This window comes from Danio rerio, chromosome 25 (genome assembly GCF_052040795.2).
Source record: "Danio rerio strain M-AB ecotype USA chromosome 25, GRCz13ab, whole genome shotgun sequence".
In the NCBI taxonomy this organism is placed as follows: domain Eukaryota; kingdom Metazoa; phylum Chordata; class Actinopteri; order Cypriniformes; family Danionidae; genus Danio; species Danio rerio.
In genome coordinates, this window is record NC_141045.1 from 9,337,865 (window position 1) to 9,362,415 (window position 24,551).

Here is a 24,551-nt window from a genome sequence, read left to right on the forward strand (position 1 = left end):
GATAAATTCAAGGATTTCAAATCTCTATACTTTGCCTTTTCCCAGCCTGGTACCACCATCCCCGTCATTGACTGTCAAGAATGCAAATGTACTTGGGATGTGGATCCCAAATCACAGTTTTTCAAGATCAAGTGTGGATTTGTGCAGTGCAATGAGAAATGCGATCCTGTAAGTTGCACAATAAGCTTCTGTGGACCTTGTTTCATTGTGATTTTGGTTGCCTTCATTTGATGTTTATGTTCCCCAGGGTTATGAATATATTGATGACTTTAGCGACTGCTGTGGAAAGTGTGTGCAAACTCACTGCGTTGTCAATATTGATGGCGTCAATCATGTACTACAGGTGAGGTCAAGCATGAAGCATTTTAACACCTTGAAGTATTTGCAGAAGACATTTGCTCACCCTCATTTCCTTTCACATTAGCCACTTTCACACAGTAATACCAGTAAATATCCATAAAATTACAGGAAATTACTTTATGAAATCTGAGAAATCTTATTTTATTTTCTCTTTTCAATCGCAGGAGGGAGCCTCTCTGCCCACTTCAAACCCAGGCTGTGACAAAATCACATGCAGTAAAGTTAATGGACAGTTCATCACTGTCAAATACACAGTCCAGTGTCCCCCTTTCAACATTTCCAACTGCCAGCCTGTCAGTAAATCACACAAACACGCATGTGAAACACACATGTACATGTTTTACTAACTCACTATCATGACACTTGTAACATTCTGCCTCTGTGTTTCACTCTGCAGGGCACTGTTCAGTTGTCAGCTGATGGCTGCTGCCATGTTTGTGAGTATAATCTAAGAGAGAAACAATTTGGCTTTTTGTTCATTTAAATGCACGATTCATTTGACTGTGTGTGTTCACTATGTAGGTGTGGACCAAATTAAGGGATGTCAAGTACAGTCCATTCGAGATTTCATAAAGCACAACGACTGTCAGTCAGAGAAGAAAATGGACCTGGCGTTTTGTGGTGGAGACTGCAACAGTTTTAGCAGGTGAGCACGCCTTGTAGTGGAGTTTGCATGTTCTTCCTGTGTTGGCATGGGTTTCCTATGGGTGCTCCGGTTTTCCTCACAGTATAAACACATGCGCTATTGGTGAATTGAATAAACTAAATTGTTCTTACACTGTAAAACCCTAAAAGTTAAGGTAACTTAAACCGTTTGAGGAAACCGATTACAACAAACCATTTAAGTAAAAAAACTAATCCTAATGAGTACTGTGAACTTACTCCATTTGAGTAAATGAAGCAATTTGAGCAAAGTAAAACCCAATAAATGAAGAGAACTCAAACCGAGTACTGTAAAACCCAATAAGTTAAGGCAACTCAAACCATTTGAGGAAACCGATTGCTGCAAACCATTTGAGTTAAACTAATCTATTTGAGTACTGTGATCTTACTCTATTTAAGTTGAAGTAATGAGGTATTTAATGAACTCTTTACCTTCAACACTGTCCATAACTCTTTTCAAATGAGTAGAATTAACTTTCATTCAGTTTTGAGTTAACAACACTCATTTCATTTGATAGTTGACTATTGGGTTTAACAGTGTAGTGTATTTGTGTGAATGAGTGTTTATGGGTGTTTCCCAGTACTGGATTGCACTTAGAAGGACATCCGCTGTGGAAAACCTATGCTGGAATAGTTGGCGGTTCATTCCGCTGTGGTGACCCCTGACAAATAAAGAGACTAAGCTGATAGAAATTAAATGAATGAATTGTAAGAAGAAAAAAATCACAGTATTACTAGTTTTGCTATATTTTATAGTACAGGGCTCGAAATTGTGACCCTTTTGATCGCATATGCGCCTGAAATTTTTTCGATGCGACCTCAAAATATATTTAAGAGGATTTGTGTGAGTGCATAAAATTGTTGTTGTGCGACCAGTTTTCACAGCTAAATGTTCACCACATGCGCGGATTTAGGAGGCTGTTGTAAAAAAATAAATAAATGAGATGAAAAGAGAAGAGAAGAACCCAGTCCAGGAGACTCGAAACAAGCAGAATTCCTTTATTGAGACGTGTTGGTTAATCTGCAGTCATAACAGCGTCTTCAAGATGTCTATGTGTCTGCAAGAGCCTACTAGAGGTCCGCAGTCTGCAAGTTCTTTCACAAGTCTCTCACACAAGTCTCACACAAGTCTGAATTAGTCTGAATTGAGACAAAAGATTTCATGGCTATATTGTGTTCTTAGGAGGAGGGGATATGGCTAAACAGAGCATGCAAATTAAGAGTTGGAGTCAGCATGGCATAGGTGTTAAAAAACAGCCCAGCTACTGACCACACAAGTTAATCAACATAGGGTTTCTGTAGCATAAAAGCAACACCCGAAGACAAAGACAGAGTCGTTTAAAGCATTTGCATCACTGGCTTAGCCTTTAGTCAGAGAGATAAAGGTTAAATGTCCCTCCTGGCTAGGATGTTAATGAAATTATATAATTAAAAACCAAAGAATATAACTTTTCAGTTATATGTAGATTATTGTTCATTTGGAATTAGTTGATAGAAATTTATATTTCCACAGTTCCCCCTTTGAGAGTTATTTAAAAACTCTCACAAAAAATATAAATTTGTAAGCCTTCCTAAAACCATTCAATGGCTTCTGTTTGATAACAGAAGCCCCATCTTCTAGTCATGTAACTTGAAAAGTTACAGGCACATTTAAACTTATTCTGTGTCATTTCAATATCTACATAGATGTAAGTGTAGATTTCTAAACTGTTCACACGTTTATGACAATCAGTTGTAACGTCATAAATCCTACATGATGACACAAAAAAAAAATCATGTAGTTAAACTGTAGATCTTCTGAAAGTCCATGGCTTGTGAATAGTGTTCAGTCTTTTGTGAGGTGTGTTTCTTTTGGTTCTTCTCCAGCACAGAGTTGATCTGATGACTTCCTGTCATTCATGGATCTCCGTAGTGATGCTCTGGTTTAGAGTGTTTCTTGAGAAGATGCAGTGTTTGTGTTTACCTGCACACAAGAAAACAAGGAAACAGCAGACCAGCAGTATTCATGCATAGACTTGTATGATCATAGTTCGTGTGTCTAGTTATTCAGGTGATCGTATAGTGGTTGTGTTAAGTTGGTGATCGTATAGTGTTGTGTATTTTCTGTCTCCTAATCTTAAAGTTATGACACCTATAAAACAGTGAGGTGAGGATAAATGGGGAAAAGGGAGTCTTCACCACAGGGTGCGGCCCCTGAAGCCTGTTGCTTTCAGTTCTGCCCTGGGCTCCTCACTGGTTTGTGTGTCCTGTTCTGTCCCTGAGTGTGGTGGGCAAACTTTTAAAATGTGAGACAAACTATCATTCAATAAATATCAGTCCTATCAGACATCATAACATTGAATAGGTAGTGATTGGAAAATGTGTTAAACACATTCCAGGCTGTAAGTGGACTTAAGCAGAGTTCCCCAATAAAAAGGAAGAAGTTTCCTTTGTGTCTTTTTACAAAGAGTCTTTCATCTTAATTGTAAATGAACTGGGACATTAAGCACTCACAGCCAAAAATGGTTAGCATCTTTGTGGACAGCTCAATGGATTTAGTGATGAGGGGAGGGGTATGTTGAGGGCATTTAGCAAACTGTTCAGAAGTTGATTTACCCTGTTCATCTCTTTAAAGTTCTTTTTATTCTTTCTACACTCTCTCATCCAATGTCCTTTTTTACCACAGTAATGACAACAGATATTTTTCCTAAGACATTTATGATTTGATGTCTTTTCTGTGTTTACCTTAGTGGCGGCTGCTTCAAATCTGACTCTGTCTTTGATGTAAGAGTCTCTTTCCCACAAAGCTAAACTGTTCATATTATTTCTGAGAGTGGTGGAAGACCAGGTGATGTTAAGAAATGGCAAAGCTTGTCTGTATTCAGTTGCAAGGCCATCTGACCAGATGCGGACTAGGGGTCCCTTATCATCTAGCACACTGTCCGAATTATCAGCTAATCCACTGTAAGTTATGGCGGATTGACAAAATCTCTCAGTGAATTCATTCACAGATTCATCTTTCCTTTGCACACAACAAGTCACTTTTGACCAGGCGATCTTTGGGCCAACAATGTTCTTTAGAGCTTTCAAAACACCCTCTCTCAAATCATCCTTACTGGCATGTTGTAATTTAGAGGTCACAGTATGCTCAAAACTGTTGAATTCAGATTCAGTGAGAATTTGAGACATTAGCTGGGTGACTTCTGTTAATGTCATGTCATAAAGACGCATTTTGCTGATTAGTGCTCTGCTAAACTCTGAAAAATTTGTGCGTGCTGATGGTAAGCTTTGAGATAATCTGTCTATTTCTCTAGGTCCTAGTGTTCTGGAAACTGTTTGAATTTGAACAACAGAAGTGTTGTTGTGTGAACTCTCAGTTCTCTTAGATCTTCTGGCACCACAAACCTCCACTGAACCTATAGGTAAATCATTTGCTGACTGGATGGAAATGTCTGTTTCAGAGACAATTTGTAAGTCAGGATGTTTATTATCAGGCTGACTAACCTCCTCAATGTCAGTTTTTGATTTCTTGAGGTTCAGTTGTTTTGTTAATGAGGTTATCTTAGCATGAAGCTCTTGGATCTGTTTTTCAAATTCTGATTTAGCTTGAGCTTGTTGTTTAGCTCGAGATAAATTGAATTCTCTGTAGCAGCAGATAATGCCTTTTACATTGTTTTTGCGAATGCATGCATCAAGCACTTTCTTGCATTCATCTAATGTCCAAACATCATCTGGGTCAATGCTAAATTTCTTTGTCAAATTTAGTCTGACTGACTCTGTTATTGAGTCCATGTGCTGTTGTAGCAGCGATTTGAAATCCTGATCTGACAATAAAGGAGTTTTTAAACTACCTTTTTCAGTTGTAGTGAGCAGTCTTGTATTCTGTCTGAACATTTTGTGAGCTTATTATCACAAAGTAAAAATACTAAAACTTTTCAGATGAAAGTGTAGTAATTTCTTCTCTGGCGAAACAGAGGGTAACAATATTAGCACATGTTGCTAAAACTTCCTGCCTGAACAAGAGATAACATAAATTAGCTTGTATAGCTAAAGGTAAACTTCTCTGGTTGAACAGAGGTTAAACAAAAGAAAAGAAAATAGCGCATAAGGCTTAACTTCTCTGAAGAGAGGATAAACTTTTTAAAAGAAAAATAGCACGTAAGGCTTTACTTCTCTGTCTGAACAGAGGATAAACTGTTATTTCTCTATTGAAATAGAGGATAACTTTTTGTTAAACAAACCCTGCAGCTGTTTGTTAACTTTTCTCTGATGGAGCAGAGAATAACCATGTGTATAGACTGGTCTGTATGGTTCTTTTGATAGAGTGAAACTCACCAAATCGAGGTTGAGCTGAAAAGATTCAGTCTGGAGTGATCTGATCTTTGTATTCAGGTAGCTTCAATGTTCATCAGGGTTGCAGTCAGCAAATAGTTGAGAATTTGTGACGTCCGCTGAGTGACTTCAAATTGCCGTTGAGCTGAAGATTCCGTCTGAAGAAGTTTCCTTGATCTTGAAGCTTCAAGTTGAATTCCAGGTGGATTTCAGTCTTTTGTGGCAAATTGTTGAGAATTTGAGGATTTCAGTCTCTATCCGGATCACGGCACCAAGTTGTTGAAAAAAAAAATAAATGAGCGAGTGAAAAAGAGAAGAGAGAACCCAGTCCAGGAGACTCGAAACAAGCAGAATTCCTTTATTGAGACATGTTGGTTAATCTGCAGTCATACAGCGTCTTTAAAGTGTCCAATGTGTCTGCAAGAGCCTACTAGAGGTCCGCAGTCTGCAAGTTCTTTCACAAGTCTCTCACAAGTCTGCAAAATAGTCTGAATTAGTCTAAGATTTCATGGCTATATTGTGTTCTTAGGAGGAGGGGATATGGCTAAACAGAGCATGCAAATTAAGGGTTGGAGTCAGCATGGTAAACTGCTCTTTCAGCCTTGATCTTATCATGTTCTGGAGACAGAAACCTCCTGACCATTTGATTGAAAAGAGAAAACAATAGACACCCCATGCTGTGAAACTGACAATTTGCATTACTTTGGCTTAGCCTGTAATCAGAAATGTCCCTCCTAGCTGGGATGTTAATGAAATTATATAATTAAAAACCAGAGAATATAACTTTTTAGTTATACGTAGATTATTGTTAATTTGAAATTAGATGATAAAAATTTATATTTCCACAAGGCATTCACGCAAAAGGCATCTTTGCACTAAAGAACACCAAATGCAGCGCTCAGAAATAGTTCAAAACATTTGACATGTTCATTTGCTGCAGTAAAAAGAGCCCACATTGCTTGTCAAGCTCTTTTTATTGGCCCACTTCACTAGAACAGAACACGAATGGATTGGTTAAGATCAGCTGTCAATCATTCGTTCTGATGACAGGGAGCTACAGCCACGAAAACGTAAAGGTCTGGATACGAGTGAATGAAAACCACACTGACAGATTTAGAAACCACCTAAAGTTACAAATAATGGCACATCTGATTACTGATCATGTAATGAATGTTAATCCAGCACTTACACTTTTCAAAGATTGGATAAAACACTTCCAGTGGTTAAAGTCTGCTATAAAAATGAGTAAAGCCAATGACTGTAAAGCCGGTGGGACAGAGTTTTCAAGTAACAGTATTTGCCACTGAATCTACTCATTTTAAGCAGGAGATTTTCTAACATTATTTAATCTTTCATTTAATCATCACGATGCTTTCAGTCGTGCGGCTGATACCACGTTCGCCATTGCTAAAGAGCTGCATTCACTGAGATGAAATTAATATTGCAGCTCATGAAAAGACCGTTACTGCTTAAGTAAGCAGTAAGTTATTTGTCAATATCATCCACGCAATATCAGACACCACCTGTAAGAACAGCACAGTTATTATTGTTAATTCAGTTCATCTCATTTATGTCAAGCAGTGCGTGCAGGCCGGTGAGCGCATGCAAATTTTTGTTCTTTGTTGGTTTTGATTAGAGTTGATTTCAAATGCAATAAATCTGTTAATATAAAACATGTAGTAATGGTGCTCAAAATTGGTGGGTGCAGCTAAATTTAATTGAATTAACCAAGAAAAAAGGTTCATTTTTAGCTGTGTAGTATTTTTTTCTTAATTATAATATTTTCTTTTCTCTCTTTACATAGGTACGCTAATCCTGGATTGTCCTCCTGTAGCTGTTGCCAGGCAACACGCTCAAGTAATCGCACAGTCGATCTTGCTTGTGTAAACGGAGACATAATAAATCACACATACATCCATGTTGAAGAGTGTTCCTGCAGCAGAACTAAATGTCACGAAGCGGAAGTGAGCCAAACACTCGCTGAAACCAGCAGAAGAAAACGTAGCGTCAGATTTCCGTGAACAGCAGTGGGGAATCCGACCCAAAACAAATCTTAGTGAAGCTTTGATCGGAAACTAATTTAAAATTGCACATGCTGTATGTTTAACTTTTCTTCAACTTTATCTATAGAGCTTTGTTTGTTTTTCTTTGTTGGATAATTGTGTACTGTTTTCATTACATGCAATTAAAAGCAATTAAAAAAGCATTTTAAACCTAAATGTATGTGTATTGAGTGTTGCATTAAGAATATGTTAATTTTTTGGTTTATGTTGACACAGTGCTCAGCATTGAGTACAACCCATGAAAATGAATATTTTTATCCATTTATCAGTGAATATAGGCATGTGTTTTTGACTGATATATTTATTTACATAATTTTTTTGTCAACAAACATATTTAGTAATAGAAAGATAATACAATTGAATTTAAGCAAAATATTGCAAATATAAATTACAACCTACAAAATGTCAACTAAATTTTTGCTTCTCTTGACTTTTCTTTTTTTAAATCTGCATTTAATATTTTTCTATAACATAAATGTGGGTGTACTAGTTTTTGGACCGCTATCGTGAGTTATTTTGTTAGATTAGTTCCAGATTTGGCTTCAGTATTGACTAATGTATATGCACAAATATAATATTGTAAAGCTTCCTATTAAAAATATTTAAAAGAGAGATTTGTCAGTGGTGTACTCGTACACGCTGAGCACTGTAAAGTATATTCGCCATAGAATGGAGAGATACATGGACAGCATTTTGTCTATTTGGTGTGACTAGAATTCTAATTCACTAAATGAATTGGAGACAATAAACTAAATAATCTAATAATTAGGTCAGAACTAAATGTATTATTTGCATTTTCTTTCTTTTTTTTAGCTTTATTAATTTTTACATTTAGTAATTATATCTTTCCATGTAAAGTAGTTAAAACAGTCACTTAATCGGAATAACAAAAAACTATGTAAATTATGCTTTTAAAAATAACATTTCTAGGTAGGACTGCAATATTTTGAAAAATGCATATCTATAATGGAAATATGCACATTATAATGCAACAGCTATAAGGGTTTGGATTTGTGCAGGGGAAAATTTGTCCAGTTCCTTTCATTTGTGGGGGGGTGGGGTTGTTTGGTCATTTTGGGGGCATTTTTGGGTACAAGCCCCTGTTTATCTTTGACCCTACAGTTGAGTTGTTTTGAAGTACAATGATCATCAAAGCAAACTTCAACAACCCAGACTCATTTTGGTTGTGTATCCTTATACATTTCTGGATAGCACCAAATACGTCCCAGGAGCTCTTTTTTTTTTGTAGTTTTTTTCAGAAATTCGATTTTTAATATCTGTAATTTCTTAAGCGAGTGACATTCATGCCTGCTCTTCTTGCGGAAAGAACAGAGGCTGCTGTCGACAATGACAAACCGATAGCCCCACCACTTCCATCCTCCATTTCGACCTTTAAAATCAATCCAGCAAAAGAAAAGGCGTCTTGATTTAATTGTTTGGCTTGTATTTTTGTCTTACCCGCTTTTTGGAACCGTCCTTTGCCAGACTCGAACCACATTGTCATGGTCAACTCTGCTCTCCGTCTCAAATCCTCAGACATACGCGAAAGCCACTGGACAAACTAGTAACAGCGCGAAAGCTGTCCATTCGGAGGTAAGTGGTCAGCTGGTAGCATGAAAAGCAATGGCATCATACCGCCCTGTAGCGTTCGTTTTTAAGATGAAACGCAGCTATACATTCCTCTGGCTACATAATTCGTGATCTCCAGAGATGTACATATATAGGGCTACATTTTCATAATGAGCCCATGTTTGACAATTAACAATGGAACAAAAAATGTTTAAAATATATCTGCTCTTGCATTATTTTGTTAAATTGCTATCAAAAGAGCTCATTTAATAAAGTAAAATTACATTGACTAATCAGGGAGAAAAACTGATTCTGTCAGGGTGATTTTGGTATATGACAAGAAAAAGATAAGCTCAATTTTTAAAAGCATACCTTTGGGAAAAAGACATGTTACATATCTAGGTTGTTTGATGATTACAGACATCCAAGTATGGTGTATTTGCATTAGACAGGAAACAGGATATGCATAGTTCAATTATATAGAAAAATCTTTTCATAATTAAGTGGATCAGCTGGTTGTTCCAGTCATCTTACATTGTCAACATATCTTGAATATTGACTAACATGCATACTCAAGGAGAACCAATAATTTGTGCTCCAGGTGAGTACATGGGGTCATGAACAGTTGTTGATGGTAAAATCACTGAACTTAAAAGTCAATCGGTTGAAATAAGTACTTGGAAAATTTTATTCGATTGACAAAGTATTATTTTGGAAGCGATTTGTAATTTACCCAATAATACATTTCAAAATGAATATGTTTACTTAATACAAAATAGAAAAATAACACTTTTTACTCTTTTTAATTTTATTTATAGTCAAAAAAGTCTTAATTTTGAAGATCACTTAACTTCAATTTTCCTTGCTACTAACAAACCAATTCTGCGATCCTGGATTAACTTCTATGTTGATCCTGGGACCTCAGTTTTGTTTAAAAATGTAATCCATTTCTATTCCCTATTCCTAAACCCAACCATAACTGGAAATTATTCCCAATATCAGAGGGGAATAGTAGTTGGATAACAATAACCATAAGCCTAAGCTACGGTAAACATATCTTAATTCTGATTGGCATATTGTTTCAGAATCAACATAAATGTTAATCCAGGAACATGTCCTACTTGGGGAAATTAGGTTGGTGAACCCTCCGAAGGGCACTTCAGAATAAAAAACAATCATAGCCGCCATACTGAAGTGCCATTCTAAACTGAAGTACTCACAAATAGTCACATCAAAGGGCCATTTGGAATTTTGAGGGGGACCATTAATGGACATTTCAGGCCCCATAATCCCTTGGGCAGGTATGATATTTGGTTTGCAATGATTTTAATTCGGTAGAGCTCATCCCAGTGGCCTAATGGACCATTTTCACATTTCTGTCACAACTGTCCTCTGAAAATAAACTCATAAATTAAATTTTTAGTAAGTGCACATGAAGTTATAAAAAAAAATGCAAGTTTAATGTTTTTACATCCAACACGTGAAAGAGAAATGAGCAGGAAGAATAAAAGTCATAAAGAAATTCTTATTTCAATTGATGGAAACAATTAACACAAAAAAATATGGGAAAATTTAACTCTTCTTTCATCAACCAAAGAAAATGTGAGATTTGGGAGGAAATCATGGCTATAAGTAGATTAGTTTAGAGTAGATTAGACTATTCTTCATTATCATCGCAAGTAATCCTCAATGTAAACTAATCTCGCTGTCATCTCTTTTCTACCGTTATACATGGGGGTGAGGCGGCTAAATATTTAGTTGGAACGTAATGCTACATTTAAACTGTTTAGTGGTGCAACACAAATTAGTAAAATCAGACAGATAAACAGAGAAGTAGAAAGTTTCCGGAACTACGCCATATCATTAATATCATTCATTATTTTTAAGCTAACTATTTGATTGTTTTTATAAATTATTTTAATGATTGTAAGGATTTTTCTAACAATTCAAGAATTTTTCAATCAAACTTTGATGCATCACATGCTTTTGTTCATGTCTCGGACAGTTTTAATGATTAAAGTTTAATGGTATTGGCAACAGAACATGGGCTGCTCTACAAGTATATTTTTTATTATGGCAAGAATAAAAGCAAAATAAAAGAGCACACTCACAGTACTTAAAAATACTGATGTTTTTTTTTTTTTTTTTTAGATTTAGCCCGCTCAATTCACACATTACTGTCTGGCTAGTTTCTTTCCTCTATTATACAAAAAAGGCAATAATCGTCCAACAATCAAAAAAAAAAAAAAGTGTCCAAAAAAATCCAAAAGTCTCAAAAAAGCCGAAAACATGCCGTGCGTACCCAAAGCGAACATCCACAAACTCCGCGTTGACGTCACATTCACCGCACGCACTCAAGCGAACAAGCGAATGCGTCAAATATAAAATTTTAGAAGGGGTAAGGACATAGGGATGAGATTTTTAAATGAAACTTCCTATAATAGTTAATCAGTGGAAGAACATGATTCAGTTGTAAACAGTCCAAAAGCTACAGTATCAAGAGCAACTATGGCCATACCTTTTTCTAACTACAAGTGCCAAAACCTGTGATAAAAGATACCTTTTGCATGTGAAATTTCACACTATGTCTGCAACATCACAGCAGAACAACAGCATATACTGAGACAAAGATCACATCGGGAACAGATGATGTGCTTTATTCAGTTTGAAATGTTCCCAATGTGAGTTTATATACCATTTTACGTGTCATTTATTGCCATACTACTGGAATTAGCAGCAGATTATTTACCTCAGATCTACAGGTTGAAAATGACATTCAGAACTGAGACTCAGTGCAAACCAAAAACACCAGTGACTATTAATTATACCTATTAATAATGTTAACGAAGTTTCATATGAATTCATTAGATTAGCCTGATTAAACCTTTACCATTTAGTTGGGACTGTGCAGTGGCTGGAATTTAATTGTTAAATGTCCTGTTTGGTTTCAGAGAGCCAATTTGCTTGTAGCTGGAATCTTGTGACATGGCGTGTTGTTATTGTAGGACATGGTGTTAATGAAGTATTTTATTCAAGTGGTACTGTATGAGTAAGGATTCATTCATACTCTACCTCTGCTTACTAAAAATCTGCATAAGTGGATTCTTCACAGTTTACCATTTTATATGTGTACAGATGCATGCTTAAATTATTTGTTTATCGGTTTTGAATGCAGCAAAACTTGACATTGTCCAATACAATTGTTATAACTATGGTATACATCTATTTTCATCGATAAAGGGAATAAAGCACAATAATCTTAAATTATATCAGTAAATGCTGTGGAATAATCCTGCCAAACCTGATTGAATTCATATTCATCAGTGTATTATACTGTGCAACTTCTGCAGAAAAGACGTGTACCCCCAATTGTCAACACACACACATCCCTGTTTACTCTGGAGAAAAGTCAGTTTTACGAGAAGTGAACAAGATTTGCATCAAGCTTGTTTAGTATATCAAACAGCCATTAAACATTTATTTAGAATCAAATAGTAATGTCCCACCTTTTGATAACAGACGACATTCATCTAGTTCCACAGAAAATTAAAAATTACTATAAAAGGAACAAGAGATGACAACAAACTCACATTAGCTCTGGAGGATGGGTTCTGAGGGGATGGTCAGGATGTCCCAGATGTGGATGCTGAGATGGGTCATCCTAATGACGGGCCTGCAGTTCATACAAGCAGGTTAGGACAATCGAAAATATTTTGCTAAATCACAGTTATCTATGGTACATACAAAATATGACTCTGTTTCTTGTTTGTTTGTTTGTTTGTTTGTTTGTTTAAAGGTTTTATGTTCGATTATGGAGATTATGATTTTCATCTGAACAAAGTGGAGCTAACGACACCTCCAACAACTCCAGGTAGACATTACAGTGTTTATGGATAAACAAAAGAGTACTAATAAGACAGAAATGTATTAACAGATGTCAAGTTTAATGAGCTTTAAACTAACATTTTGAACTTTCATATTTATTTTAAAAAGGGAAGACTTAATCTTATTGAGGATATATACTGATATTGTGTAATCTGTGACATCAATGAACAAGAACAATGAATCTTTGAACATAACTGCATTTACAATTTAATTAAAAAACAGTTACATTAAAATAAAAGTTACATTTGCTGGTACGTTTTAACACATTGAACTCAAGTATCAAATTGTGTCCATTTTTGTTTGTATCTACAGTTTAAGGCAAAGTTATTAACATTTTAGCTAAAATGTAAAAAATATTTCCAGAGTCGTTTAAGCGAGAGCAGATTTTTCGTTTTAACAACTAATTTCTAGTTTCTAACTCATTTATTTTGTTTTTGCCATGATGATAGTTCAGCATATTTTACTAGTTATTTTGCAGTTGTATTCTGCTTTAAGTACATTTGTTTATGGCTTTACTAATTAATTATTGACTTAACAGGTCAATTAGAGTAACTAGGCAAGTCATTGGACATTGTTTGTTCTGTAGCCAATCCAAAATCATATTTCTTAAGGGAGCTAATAATAAAAAAATATATATATATTTAAAATATATAATAAAAATGTAGGGTGGCACAGTGGCCCAGTGGTTAACTCTATCGCCTCACAGCAAGAAGGTCGCTGGTTTAAGCCCAGGCTGGGCCAGTTGGCATTTCTTTGTGGAGTTTGCATGTTCTCCTTGTGTTGATATGGGTTTCCTCTGGGTGCTCCGCTTTCCCCCACAGTCCAAAGACATGCGCTAGGTGAATTTAATAAACTAAATTGGCTGTAGTGTTTGAATATGTGAGAGTGTATACGTGTTTCCAAGTACTGGGTTGTGGCTGGAAGGGCATCCACTGCATAAAACATTTGCTGGAATAGTTGGCGTTTCATTCTGCTGTGGCGACCCCTGATAAAGAAGGGACTAAGCTTTTATCCAAAGCGATTTGTAAGTCGCTTTGAATAAAAGCGTCTGCTAAATGACTAAATGTAAATGTAAGGAAAATGAATGACTGAATGGATAAAAATATATTTTAAAAAATTCAAACAAATGCTTTTATTCGAGCAAAGGGAACAGAAATAAGACTTTCCAGAAGAAAACACGGTAACAATTTATAATAACTACACACTATAAATCATTTATTAAGCATTAGCAAATAGTGTATTCATTATCTGTTAAGCATTAACTCTACATTAATAAGTGTTAGTAAGCAGTCCATAACAGAAGCTACAAATGCTCCATTCTTGACTTATAAGCACCTATATAATGTGTTTAATGATTGTATTTTCATACTTAGTAAATGATTTATTTGTCATTACTAAATTAAGTATCGAATTATTTACAAACTCTTTGTATTTAAGAGTAGTTGAGGGTTTTTAGGATCATTCAGAATGAGTTAGTAAATGATTAATAAACTAATGAAATCAACATTTATATGTCTTATTATTCAGGCATATATTAATAGTTACTCTATATGTTAATAAATGCTTTATTAACTCAACTTCATGCAGTTTTGTGACCTAATCTAAAGTGAGGACTATTCATGCATTATAAATCCCTTATAAATGACAAATAAAGGCTCAGTTAAATTCTAAACAGGAAAAAAATAAATTATTAATTTATCTTCATTTAAAGATACACAAATGAAACTACTTCAAATGAAAAATAAATCTTTACAACCTTTTCTAAAATAGAATCACTGTGGTTTAAACATTACATCCTATTATATGGTTAAATTATTATATTGTTGTTGTTTTATCCAGTTGGATGTCATATTTTGACACTCCTGTTATTTTGCAATTTTTAAACTTTACAGTAATTTTACTTTTTAGAAAGATTGCGCAGATTATCGTTCATTTGATTCTGAGCCTTTAATAGTCATTTATAAGGCATTTATAAAGCATGAATAGTCCTCACTTTAGATTAGGTCACAAAACTGCATGAAGTTGAGTTAATAAAGCATTTACTAACATATTAGTTAACTATTAGTATATGCCTGAATAATAAGACATATAAATGTTGATTTCAATAGTTTATTAATCATTTACTAACTCATTCTGAATGATCCAGAAAACCTTCAACTACTCTTAAATACAAACGATTTGTAAATAATTCGATACTTAATTTAGTAATGAAAAATAAATCATTAACAGAGTATGAAAATACAATTATTAACCACATTATATAGGTGCTTATAAGTCAAGAATAAAGCATTTGTAGCTGCAATTATAAACTGCTTACTAACGTTTATTAATGTAGAGTTAATGCTTAACAGATAATGAATTCACTATTTGCTAATGCTTAATAAATTATTTATAGTATGTAGTTATTATAAAGTGTAACCGAAAACACATTATGTAGGTAATAAGGTGGAAATTTCCCTATTCTGTCAAATATCACTTGGGAAATAAAATGTCTGTATAATTGTAGATCCAAAAGTTTACGTTAAAATGCATTTTTGAAAATTAGAAAATCTATTTTGACCAAGCAGATATCATATAAACATCCTAAAACATCTTAACATTATAACTTGGCATTGTTTGACACACTGTAAACCACTATAAGTGGACACTGAAGTGTTTTTTCCTTCTTTTTCTTCCTTAGTTCCCTTCTATCAGAGCAATCAGCACACCAGCATGTGTAGCACATGGGAAAGTTTCCACTTCAAGACGTTCGATGGGGACATTTATCAGTACCCAGGCTTGTGCGAGTATAACCTGGTGTCGGACTGCACATCAAAACAGTTCTCGGTTGATGTGAAAAGAACCCAAACCCGCAGTGGCCCAAAGATCAGCAGGATCGTGGTTAGCATCAATGGCAAAATGTTTTCAATCAGCGAAAACAATGTCATGATCGATGACAAAATGTAAGATTCTAAAGCACTGCTTATTTCCTTCCTGAGTAAACACAGAGAAGTTATAAAAAAGTAGTGTGTTATTTACTTAAATCATTTCCTTTTAGTACAAAGCTGCCCGTGTATGAATCAGGGATCCTTATAGAAGAGAACACAATCTACACCAATTTCCGATCCAAAACAGGCCTGACGGTCATGTGGAGCAAAGATGGGGCAGTCACGGTGAGACACTTATTCCTGACTGTTTTTACTATTTAAGATTTTTATTAATAACTGAACATTAATTTTATGTAGTAAAAATGTTAATTAATTGCTTGTGCTGTTTAAGGTTGAGCTGGACAATAGATATCAAAATAAAACCTGTGGATTGTGCGGCAATTTCAATGGGATTGGTGATGAGTTCGATATAGCAGGTCAGTTGCTGTGAATAACAGACTTCTGTCTAATTTTGTTCTTGTTTCATTGCTAACTGTATGTTCTAGGAGATCAACTTTCATCATTAGGGCACTAATCTGTGCATAATCTTATTTAACAAACCAGAAAACACCAGAAAAATGGGCTACATAGAGTTTGGAAATAAACACAAAATTAACTTAATGGAATCTTGTGAAAATCCTTCTGAGATTGAGGAAAAGAAAAACTGGACAGCTAAATGTGAAGATTATGTAAGTCACAACTTTTATTTATGGGTTTTAATAGAGTGTATTTAGAATCTATTTAAGAAATGGCTTATTTATTTACATCTAAAAACGCAACTGTTCATGCTGACAAACAGATTAAAAGAATAATAGAATACATTTAGTTTAGATTGGCCTCTGAGAGCAAAAGCTAAATAAACACCATACCTGTGTCTCCACAGCAAGCAGAATGTGAAGAGCTTTTCAGGGCTGAAGTCTGGTCCTCTTGTGCCGTGAGCTACTATCCATATGTAGACGCCTGCGTTTATGATAGATGCTTCAGCAAGAAATCTTCCGTCTGTGCGACTCTGTCTGAATATTCACGCCAGTGTTCACATAATGGAGGAACTCCATCAACCTGGAGAACAAAAGACTTTTGTGGTAAGGAACTTGTTTTTGTCTTATTTCCTTACTTTGTTTGCATATGTATATTGTTGTATAAACCACTAATGTAAGAGGTTATGAGGCAGAAGTTGTTTTCGTTTAAATAATTTTATTAAATGGAATATTTCATCCTATAATTTGTAACATTTTTATTATAACTTGCTTTCTCATGCAGCTGTGAAGTGCCCCTACAACATGAGCCATTCTGAGAGCGGCTCCCCCTGCATAGACACGTGCTCACATGAAAACACAAACAAACAGTGTGAGGAGCACAATATCGATGGCTGCTTCTGCCCACCTGGTCAGTCCCTAATTCACAATATTTAATTGAATCTCATAAATCTCATTCAATTGAAGCTTTTTGGCGCCGCCTTTCCTTTTTTTACGGTCCATCTCTGACAATTAGCTTGTGTTGCCCCTAATGTTTGTTTGACATTCTTGCCAGATTTTTATTATGTTCGCGTAACCTCTGATTGGGTCGGCCCATCTCGAAACCAGCTGGCCATTACTGATTGGGCCAATGCTTAACATTTATTATTATTATTACTATTATCATCATCATCATCATCATCATCATAATATTCACCCCTTGCAAGAAACAAAAACTGCCTGTATGTAAAGCAATACTTATAAAAAAAAATATTATTAAAAATATCATACCGGCCTACGTTTAAAAAAATGGTCCAGCCCAGAATTGGTAGATGGCCAGTCCGCCCCTGCTCATGCCACAACATATCAATTACATTCAGGTCAGGACTTTGTCTATGCCACTCAGAAGGAACCTTGCTGGTGTGCTTTGGAAATCATAAAGATGTTTTCTGGCAAAACTGAGAGGAGCCTTTGTTCTTTTTGCTCAGCAGTGGTTTTCATCTTGAAACTTTTATGAAAGTCTCTTTTCTTATGGTGATAGGCATTGGTAGATAACGACTCTCAATGGCTCACTGTAGTTCCAAAGATTTAGAAGCGACTTTTTAACCTTTCCCAGACTAATAGATCTCAATTAGCTTCTCTTTTTACGTTTCCACGGATCTCGGCATGATGTCTAGGTTTTGAGGATCTTTTGGTCTACTTTAAGTTTGCAAATAGGGTATTGCCGTAATCAGGCTTGAGTGTGTCTAGAAAAATTTAACTCAGGCAATTTTGTTTAAACACTTTTTCATACATGGCTGGGTAGTTTTGGATTTTAATTTCTCTTAATAATAGTTCACATTAATTATCTAATAATTAAACAATTAGGGGGTAACTTTTTGATGATCTGAAACATTAACGTATGAGAAACATGCAACAAAAAATTAATCAGTAAGGGGCAAACACTTTTTCACACTACTGTATGTATCTGAATGTATGTCTTTTTTGTGTAAAATGATGTGAAAAACAGGCAATTGTGAATAATTTGTGCACAAAAGACAAAAACTGTGTATTTGATAAAATATGATGTGTCATAGAAACTGTGTTTGATGACATCTTGAATGCGGGCTGCATTCCACGAGAGCAATGTCATTGCAAGCACGACCGCATCTACAAACCACAAGATATTCTACAAGACGAAGAGCAAGATTGGTAATGACACTCTTTACTTTGTCCATCTTTTATTTACAAAAGCAAATTTTTAAGAGACCACACTAAAATTTTGAGAGACCACACTATTACAGAATGCAACATCTGTAGTCTAAAGGGTGTTTTTTTCTTATGAATGAAATTGTCTGGTTTTCATTCAGTGTGTGTCAGAATGGAAAATGGAACTGTAAAATAAAACCCGTTCTTGGCCGGTGCGCAGTAGAGGAAGGATCTCACTTCACCACCTTCGATGGACAGGAATTCACTTTCCATGGGGACTGTAACTATGTGCTCTCAAAAGTAAGAACATTCTGCTGTTGCTAAGATATAAAAGATGGAATAAGGTATAAGATATATTTGTATGTGTTTGTATTTGTTCATACCATGTCACTTTTTATGCAGCAATTATTATTATTATTATTTTTTGCTAATACTGTATTTGAATTTTTTTTTTTAAACACTAACTCTGTGTTTGTTTTTGAAGGACTCCGAGGGGTCAAAGTTTATTATATTGGGACAGATTTCTCCTTGTGCTGCCCTTAACATTGACACTTGCTTAAAATCAATTGAAGTGATATTTAACAATGACACGGTTAATGTGAGTACATTCCCTTACAAGCAAATCTTAGAATGAATATTGCAGATCAGTTTGAAATTGAACATGTATGTTTTTCTTCATTAGCGTCTGGTGATTTCTGAAGATGGGACAGTAAAACACAATGGACTAGTTCTACTTCCATATACCCCAGGTGAACAGAGAGAATCCGTTTATCATTTAAAACCAGTATACTGAAACACAGTCCCCCTATAAAGCTTTTTCCTTGACCCATCCAATGTCAAACATTTATATATGGTTTGTGGTAAGTGGACTATTGACTGCTTTACTCATAGTTTTAAAAATAAAGCCCTTAGTTCCAACGAAAAACCCTTGGTATTATGCTCCATTTTTTTAAAACTAGGTATGCCTAGTAAACTAATTTCAAGAGGATTGCATGATTGATCACAGCTAGTCCCGCATTAGCTAACACATGATTTACCAATCAGATGGCTCTTGAGTCTCTTACCTCAGTTATCTTTGTCTTAAAGAATTCCCCTCTTCCCTCCAATCCCTACTCCTCCTCCATTTTCCTAGATAGGTTGATGTGGGGACCCAGTAATTAGCACTGTTGCCTCACCGCAAGAATGTCACTGATTAAAGGCCAGTCAATGTTTCTGTGCAGATTTACATGTTCTGCTTGTGTGGGTTTCCTCCCACAGTCCAAAGACATGCAATATAAGTGAATTAACCAAACCAAATTTGCCCCATAGATGAGTTCTTAGTCAGCAGTATATCTCTCTATAGCAATCCCTATAATCTGTCATTAGCCATAAATATACCAGGGGAGTTCTCGAGACCTACCTGAGCTCAAACTCCTCACTTGCCCTGCAGACAGGAGGGAGCCCAGGGCTCGAGAATCTTCTAAGCTCAGGGCTCTCTTCCAGGACAGATTGTTTATTATCAATAATTAGCTAAGTGTGAACTCTTGAAACCATAATTAGGGGCACTTTTAATGGCACCTTTTAATTGAACCAAACAGAAAATTGCACCAGCAGCATAAAGGCCCGTCACACCGAGACGTTTTTTTGCAAGCGTTTTCCATCAACGTTTAATGTCTCATGACTAAATAAAGGGCGTCAATGTAATCGTGCACACCAACGCGCAAAACGACAGGCGCAAAAGCGTCATTTTAAAAAAAAACAACGCCGCATCAAAACCTTCTGCACCAATCAGATTGGCACTTTTGTTCACATGTACGAAGCTGCTGAAGTTACAGTAAACAGCACTTGGAGGCGCTCAAGCACAAAACTGTCAATGCGAGCGCACATTGAAGATACCCAGAGGCGATATGAACATGAAGTTGCTTATTGCACTGGTGAACAATAACGCTAGAGCTGGAGCTGCTGCTTGAACCATCCATGCTTGTTCGAGTCACCAGTAACTTTAACATGAAGCGTGTGAACTTCCTCTCCTCCTCTTCTTCTGTGTAATAAGCGGGTGTCAGAAGCTTAAAGTTGTATAGCGCCATCTAATGTCAAGGAGCGATTTTGCATACTCTTCTGTCGCCAGTGAAAATCGCCTGGGTTTGATTACGGAAAAACATCTCATAAAACATTGACGATAAATGCAAACGAAAAGCGTCCCGGTGTGTAGGAGCCTTAACTGAAAACAATTAAAGTGTGTATAACGTTATAATGTTTATTCATTTAGATCTTTTTGACTACATTTTGGTCAATTTTTTTTTTATTCAACAACATTGCATACTGATGTAATCACCTTTAGTATCTAAAAGTACCCATACTGTGTCATAAATCTTTGTCTTGTTTTAGCACTGGAATAAAAATGTCATAATTCTTTGCCATTGTTTTCTTTGACAAAATGAACACTACTTTAAGGATTGATGTTTGTGAAGACGGATATTTTTTGAAACATTTTCCAAACTCTTTGTGACACATTCTCTCAGCTTCACATCCATTCATCGTTTTCAATCCATCATCATTTCACGTCCTGATTAATGTAAACTTTGGGCTGCGAGTGTTGGTACAGCTGGTGCCCCTCATGCAGGTGTACATCACTGTGGATCAGAGCTTCAAGACCAAGACACGCGGTGAGAAAATATTTAGCAAATAACAGTAAAGCATTAATAGTAAACCCATTGCAATAACCTGTCATGAATTTTGGTGGTAATGGACTTTCTATTATTATAAAGAAATGTTTAAATGTATAGATTTCAAGGCATCGAAGTAATTGTATTTGTAAGAGTCATTTAAACTGTTTGCAAATAATTTATTTTAAATGGGTCCACATTCACTTTATCTGTATGCCTAAAATGTCAGAAACACAAAGTGTTTGCTTCAACATATAAAAATGTACATGAATCATGTAAATGACAGCAGACTTTCAGGTTAATAAGATATGACAATGTTATAGTTTTGACTGAACATACAGTATGGTTTAATGTAGAGTTTAAAGTATGCAAACATTCTAACTATTAATATAATAAAATATGCCACCATTATTTCTGACCATCACAAACCTAGAAATGCAGCTTGGCTTCTGTTACTCATTTATGCAGATGTTACAAATGCAAATATAAGATTATATTTATAAAGGTCAACTTAATATCCAATTGTGGTGTTCATCTGTTTGTGCAGGTCTCTGTGGAGATTTTAACAGAGTGCTGGTTGATGATATGAGAACCCCTCAGGGATTGGTGGAGGGCACAGCGGTTTCCTTCGCAAACGCTTGGAAGGTTGAGACCAACTGCCCTGACCGTTCTGATAGAGAAGACAACCCCTGCTCTTTTAACAGTGCCAGTGGTAAAATGCTTTTTTCTCTTCTATTTTCTGTCAGGAACACTTCCTTTAACAATCATTCATAATTATTTCATACTTGTTCCATGCACTCTAATACTAGTGAATTGTGGCTAAATAAACATGTTTAAATAAAGTAATTAATACACTATTAAACCCAACAGTCAACTTCATCAAATGAAATGAGTGTAGTTAACTCAAAATTGACTGAAAGTTAATCCTACTCATCTGAAAAGAGTTTTGAACTCAGTGTTGAAGGTAATGAGTTAATTAAATACCTCATTACTTTAAATTAAATGGAGTAAGTTCACAGTCCTCATACAGTAGTTTTTTTTACTTAAATGGTTTGTTGCAATTGGTTTCCTTAAACGGTTTGAAATGCCTTAACTAATTGGGTTTTACAGCACTCAGTTGGTTTGAGTTCTCTTCATTTATTGGGTTTTACTGTGCTCAAATCGCTTCGTTTACTCAAATAGATTCACAGTTCTCAATAGGATTAGTTTTTAAACTTAAATGGTTTGTTGCAATCAGTTTCCTCAAATGGTTTGAGTTACCTTAACTTTTTGGGTTTTACAGTGTAGAAAAATATAGTGAGAGAGTATTTTTTCAAATTTGGGAAAATTAATAAAGTGAAAAAGATGGCTCTTGGGAAGGTTGAATTTTATTGATCGAGATAAGAATAAGGTGAAATATAATTTTTGTTCAATAAAAGCAGCTCAATGATAACTAAAGAAGTAAATGACAGAGACAGTTTATGGTTGAATTTTGCTATGTTTGTTTGTAACACTAAATGCTATGATTCCCATAGAGAACTATGCTGAGCACTGGTGCTCCAAGATAATGAACAAGAATGGCATTTTTGGCAAATGTCACAACAAAGTCAACCCAGAAAGCTACTACAAAGTATGAACTGAAACAGACCATTTTAAAAACTATATAATTTTCCAAATTGCAATGAAGCTCGCACAATTAACAGTGACATAACATGCTTGTATGCTTTCAGAGATGCAAATACGTCGGCTGTATCTGTGCGAGGAGTGAGGACTGCTTGTGTGCTGTGTTTTCCTCATATGTCCGTGCCTGTATGATTAAAAACGTAACACTCGAAGGATGGAGAGAAAATGTGTGCGGTAAGAATTCTGAAAACATATAATTTGGTAGACAAAAGGATGTGCATCAAAGATTTAGTATCAAAGATGAATCGTCACAACAAAGGCATGTTTTGATGATGTTGTGACTGAGTGTGGAATCATGGTTGAGGTGTTCGTTGTGGTGTTCGTTACATCTTACGGGACTCCTGCCAAAGTCATGTAGCTAAAATTATATCATACAGTGCTACGAAAAGGGGTGAGATTAAACAAGATGATTAGATGTAAAAAGCAAGCGATTGGTGCATAATATAATACATTTCTGTCCAGAGAGGTCATGTTTTGATCATCGATTGGCCTTACGCAGTCACGTGTTGCCATTTCATAGGTCAGAGTTCACCAAGCACCACAGCAAACTGCGAAACTTGTCGGTTTCCGGTTGTGTTTGTGTATGAATGGAAGTCTATGGGGAGAAAAGTCCAGTGTGACCGCGGCTTATGGTTGAAAGCCGTCAAAGCGAAATGAGAGTGCTAAAGCAATTGCTGATGAGAGATGAGCAAGATGAAGCTTTTCTAGTGTTTTATTTTAGATATATTTTAATCCAGGAACATGTCCTACTTTGTAAAATCACATTAGGGTCAAACTTTTGGCTTTGTAGAATGCAAGTACAGGATGTGCAGTATTCGCTTTTACACCACATTCTTTGAAACTGATCCCCACAGAAAAGTACAAACTTGGCTGCCCAGCCTCACAGAGATACTACTATTACCTGAAGAGCTGCCAGCCTACCTGTCTTTCTCTCGCCTCCGAGCAAACAAGCTGCAAAGCAGACTTTGTTCCTGTTGACGGATGCGCGTGTCCAGATGGACTCTACAAGGATCAGGATGGACAGTGTGTATCAATTGAAAAATGTCCTTGTTACGACAATGGAAAGATAGTCCAACCTGGCACATCTATCGACATTAATGGTCAACACTGGTAAGTGATTGTGAAATAGTTTAGCGTTTAACGTACACTTTTCAAAATGTAATGTTCTGTTATTTTTGCAATAGTGTTTGCGTGAAAGGAGTTTTAAGCTGTGAGTCTGGGAAATCCCAAGTTCTGGGTAAGACAAATTATTTTTGGTTTCTTTAACACTCAGAACATTAAAATAGGTTAAATGACTTTATGCGGTCAAAATCATGCTACAAGTCTTATCAATTGAGCTAGAATATGCCTTTAAATGGTTATCGAGAATTGATTATCCAATCAAATTTTTACACAGAAAAGCAAACTGTCTATCCATTGCATAGATGTCCAACAAAAACTGTCCAAGTGTGGTTTAAAAATCTTTCCAAAAAGTGTTTATCCATTGTCTGATATCTTTTTCAGAGTGCGCTTCGCCAAAAGTTTTATTCAACTGCAGTACAGCTCGACCAGACCAACATGGACTGAAATGTGAACCAACTTGTATGCAAAAGATAGAAAATTGTGTAAGTCCAGTTTCCAATCTTGCCTTGTTTTTTTTTTGTTTTTTTAGGTGAATCCATTCATACTGTTAATGTGTTTGAGGTTGGAGTATCCAGCAAGCATTTTTTTGTTTTTAAAGGTTAAAGACACCCTGGAGTATTATTTTTTTTTAACAGATTTGTGTGTTGAGCATCAGTTAAGACAACATTAGCACCTGTCAGCTTTAATTGTGGGGAAATCTGGATCATTCTGAGCTTTTGTCAG

At 35.7% G+C, this 24,551-nt stretch overlaps 2 protein-coding genes across 2 annotated transcripts in view; both read left to right on the forward strand.

Moving 5' to 3' along the window:
• The window catches only part of muc2.1 (mucin 2.1), a 40,085-nt gene extending 32,532 nt beyond the window's left edge, over positions 1 to 7,553 (forward strand). The window contains exons 40-45 of the mRNA XM_087312752.1: positions 46 to 168; positions 248 to 343; positions 525 to 653; positions 758 to 797; positions 883 to 1,006; positions 7,139 to 7,553. Of these exons, the coding sequence (XP_087168878.1) occupies positions 46 to 168; positions 248 to 343; positions 525 to 653; positions 758 to 797; positions 883 to 1,006; positions 7,139 to 7,355 (729 nt within the window). The 3' untranslated portion in view covers positions 7,356 to 7,553. The remainder of the gene's footprint in view (positions 1 to 45; positions 169 to 247; positions 344 to 524; positions 654 to 757; positions 798 to 882; positions 1,007 to 7,138) is intronic.
• A 7,984-nt stretch (positions 7,554 to 15,537) lies between these two features.
• The window catches only part of LOC103909816 (uncharacterized), a 36,481-nt gene continuing 27,467 nt past the window's right edge, over positions 15,538 to 24,551 (forward strand). The window contains exons 1-17 of the mRNA XM_087311682.1: positions 15,538 to 15,793; positions 15,889 to 16,003; positions 16,110 to 16,194; positions 16,322 to 16,446; positions 16,641 to 16,839; positions 17,018 to 17,143; positions 18,288 to 18,402; positions 18,561 to 18,699; positions 18,884 to 18,997; positions 19,082 to 19,148; positions 20,901 to 21,044; positions 21,592 to 21,756; positions 22,559 to 22,653; positions 22,754 to 22,880; positions 23,561 to 23,816; positions 23,891 to 23,943; positions 24,210 to 24,310. Coding sequence (XP_087167808.1) covers positions 15,564 to 15,793; positions 15,889 to 16,003; positions 16,110 to 16,194; positions 16,322 to 16,446; positions 16,641 to 16,839; positions 17,018 to 17,143; positions 18,288 to 18,402; positions 18,561 to 18,699; positions 18,884 to 18,997; positions 19,082 to 19,148; positions 20,901 to 21,044; positions 21,592 to 21,756; positions 22,559 to 22,653; positions 22,754 to 22,880; positions 23,561 to 23,816; positions 23,891 to 23,943; positions 24,210 to 24,310 — 2,256 coding nt within the window. The 5' untranslated portion in view covers positions 15,538 to 15,563. The remainder of the gene's footprint in view (positions 15,794 to 15,888; positions 16,004 to 16,109; positions 16,195 to 16,321; positions 16,447 to 16,640; positions 16,840 to 17,017; positions 17,144 to 18,287; positions 18,403 to 18,560; positions 18,700 to 18,883; positions 18,998 to 19,081; positions 19,149 to 20,900; positions 21,045 to 21,591; positions 21,757 to 22,558; positions 22,654 to 22,753; positions 22,881 to 23,560; positions 23,817 to 23,890; positions 23,944 to 24,209; positions 24,311 to 24,551) is intronic.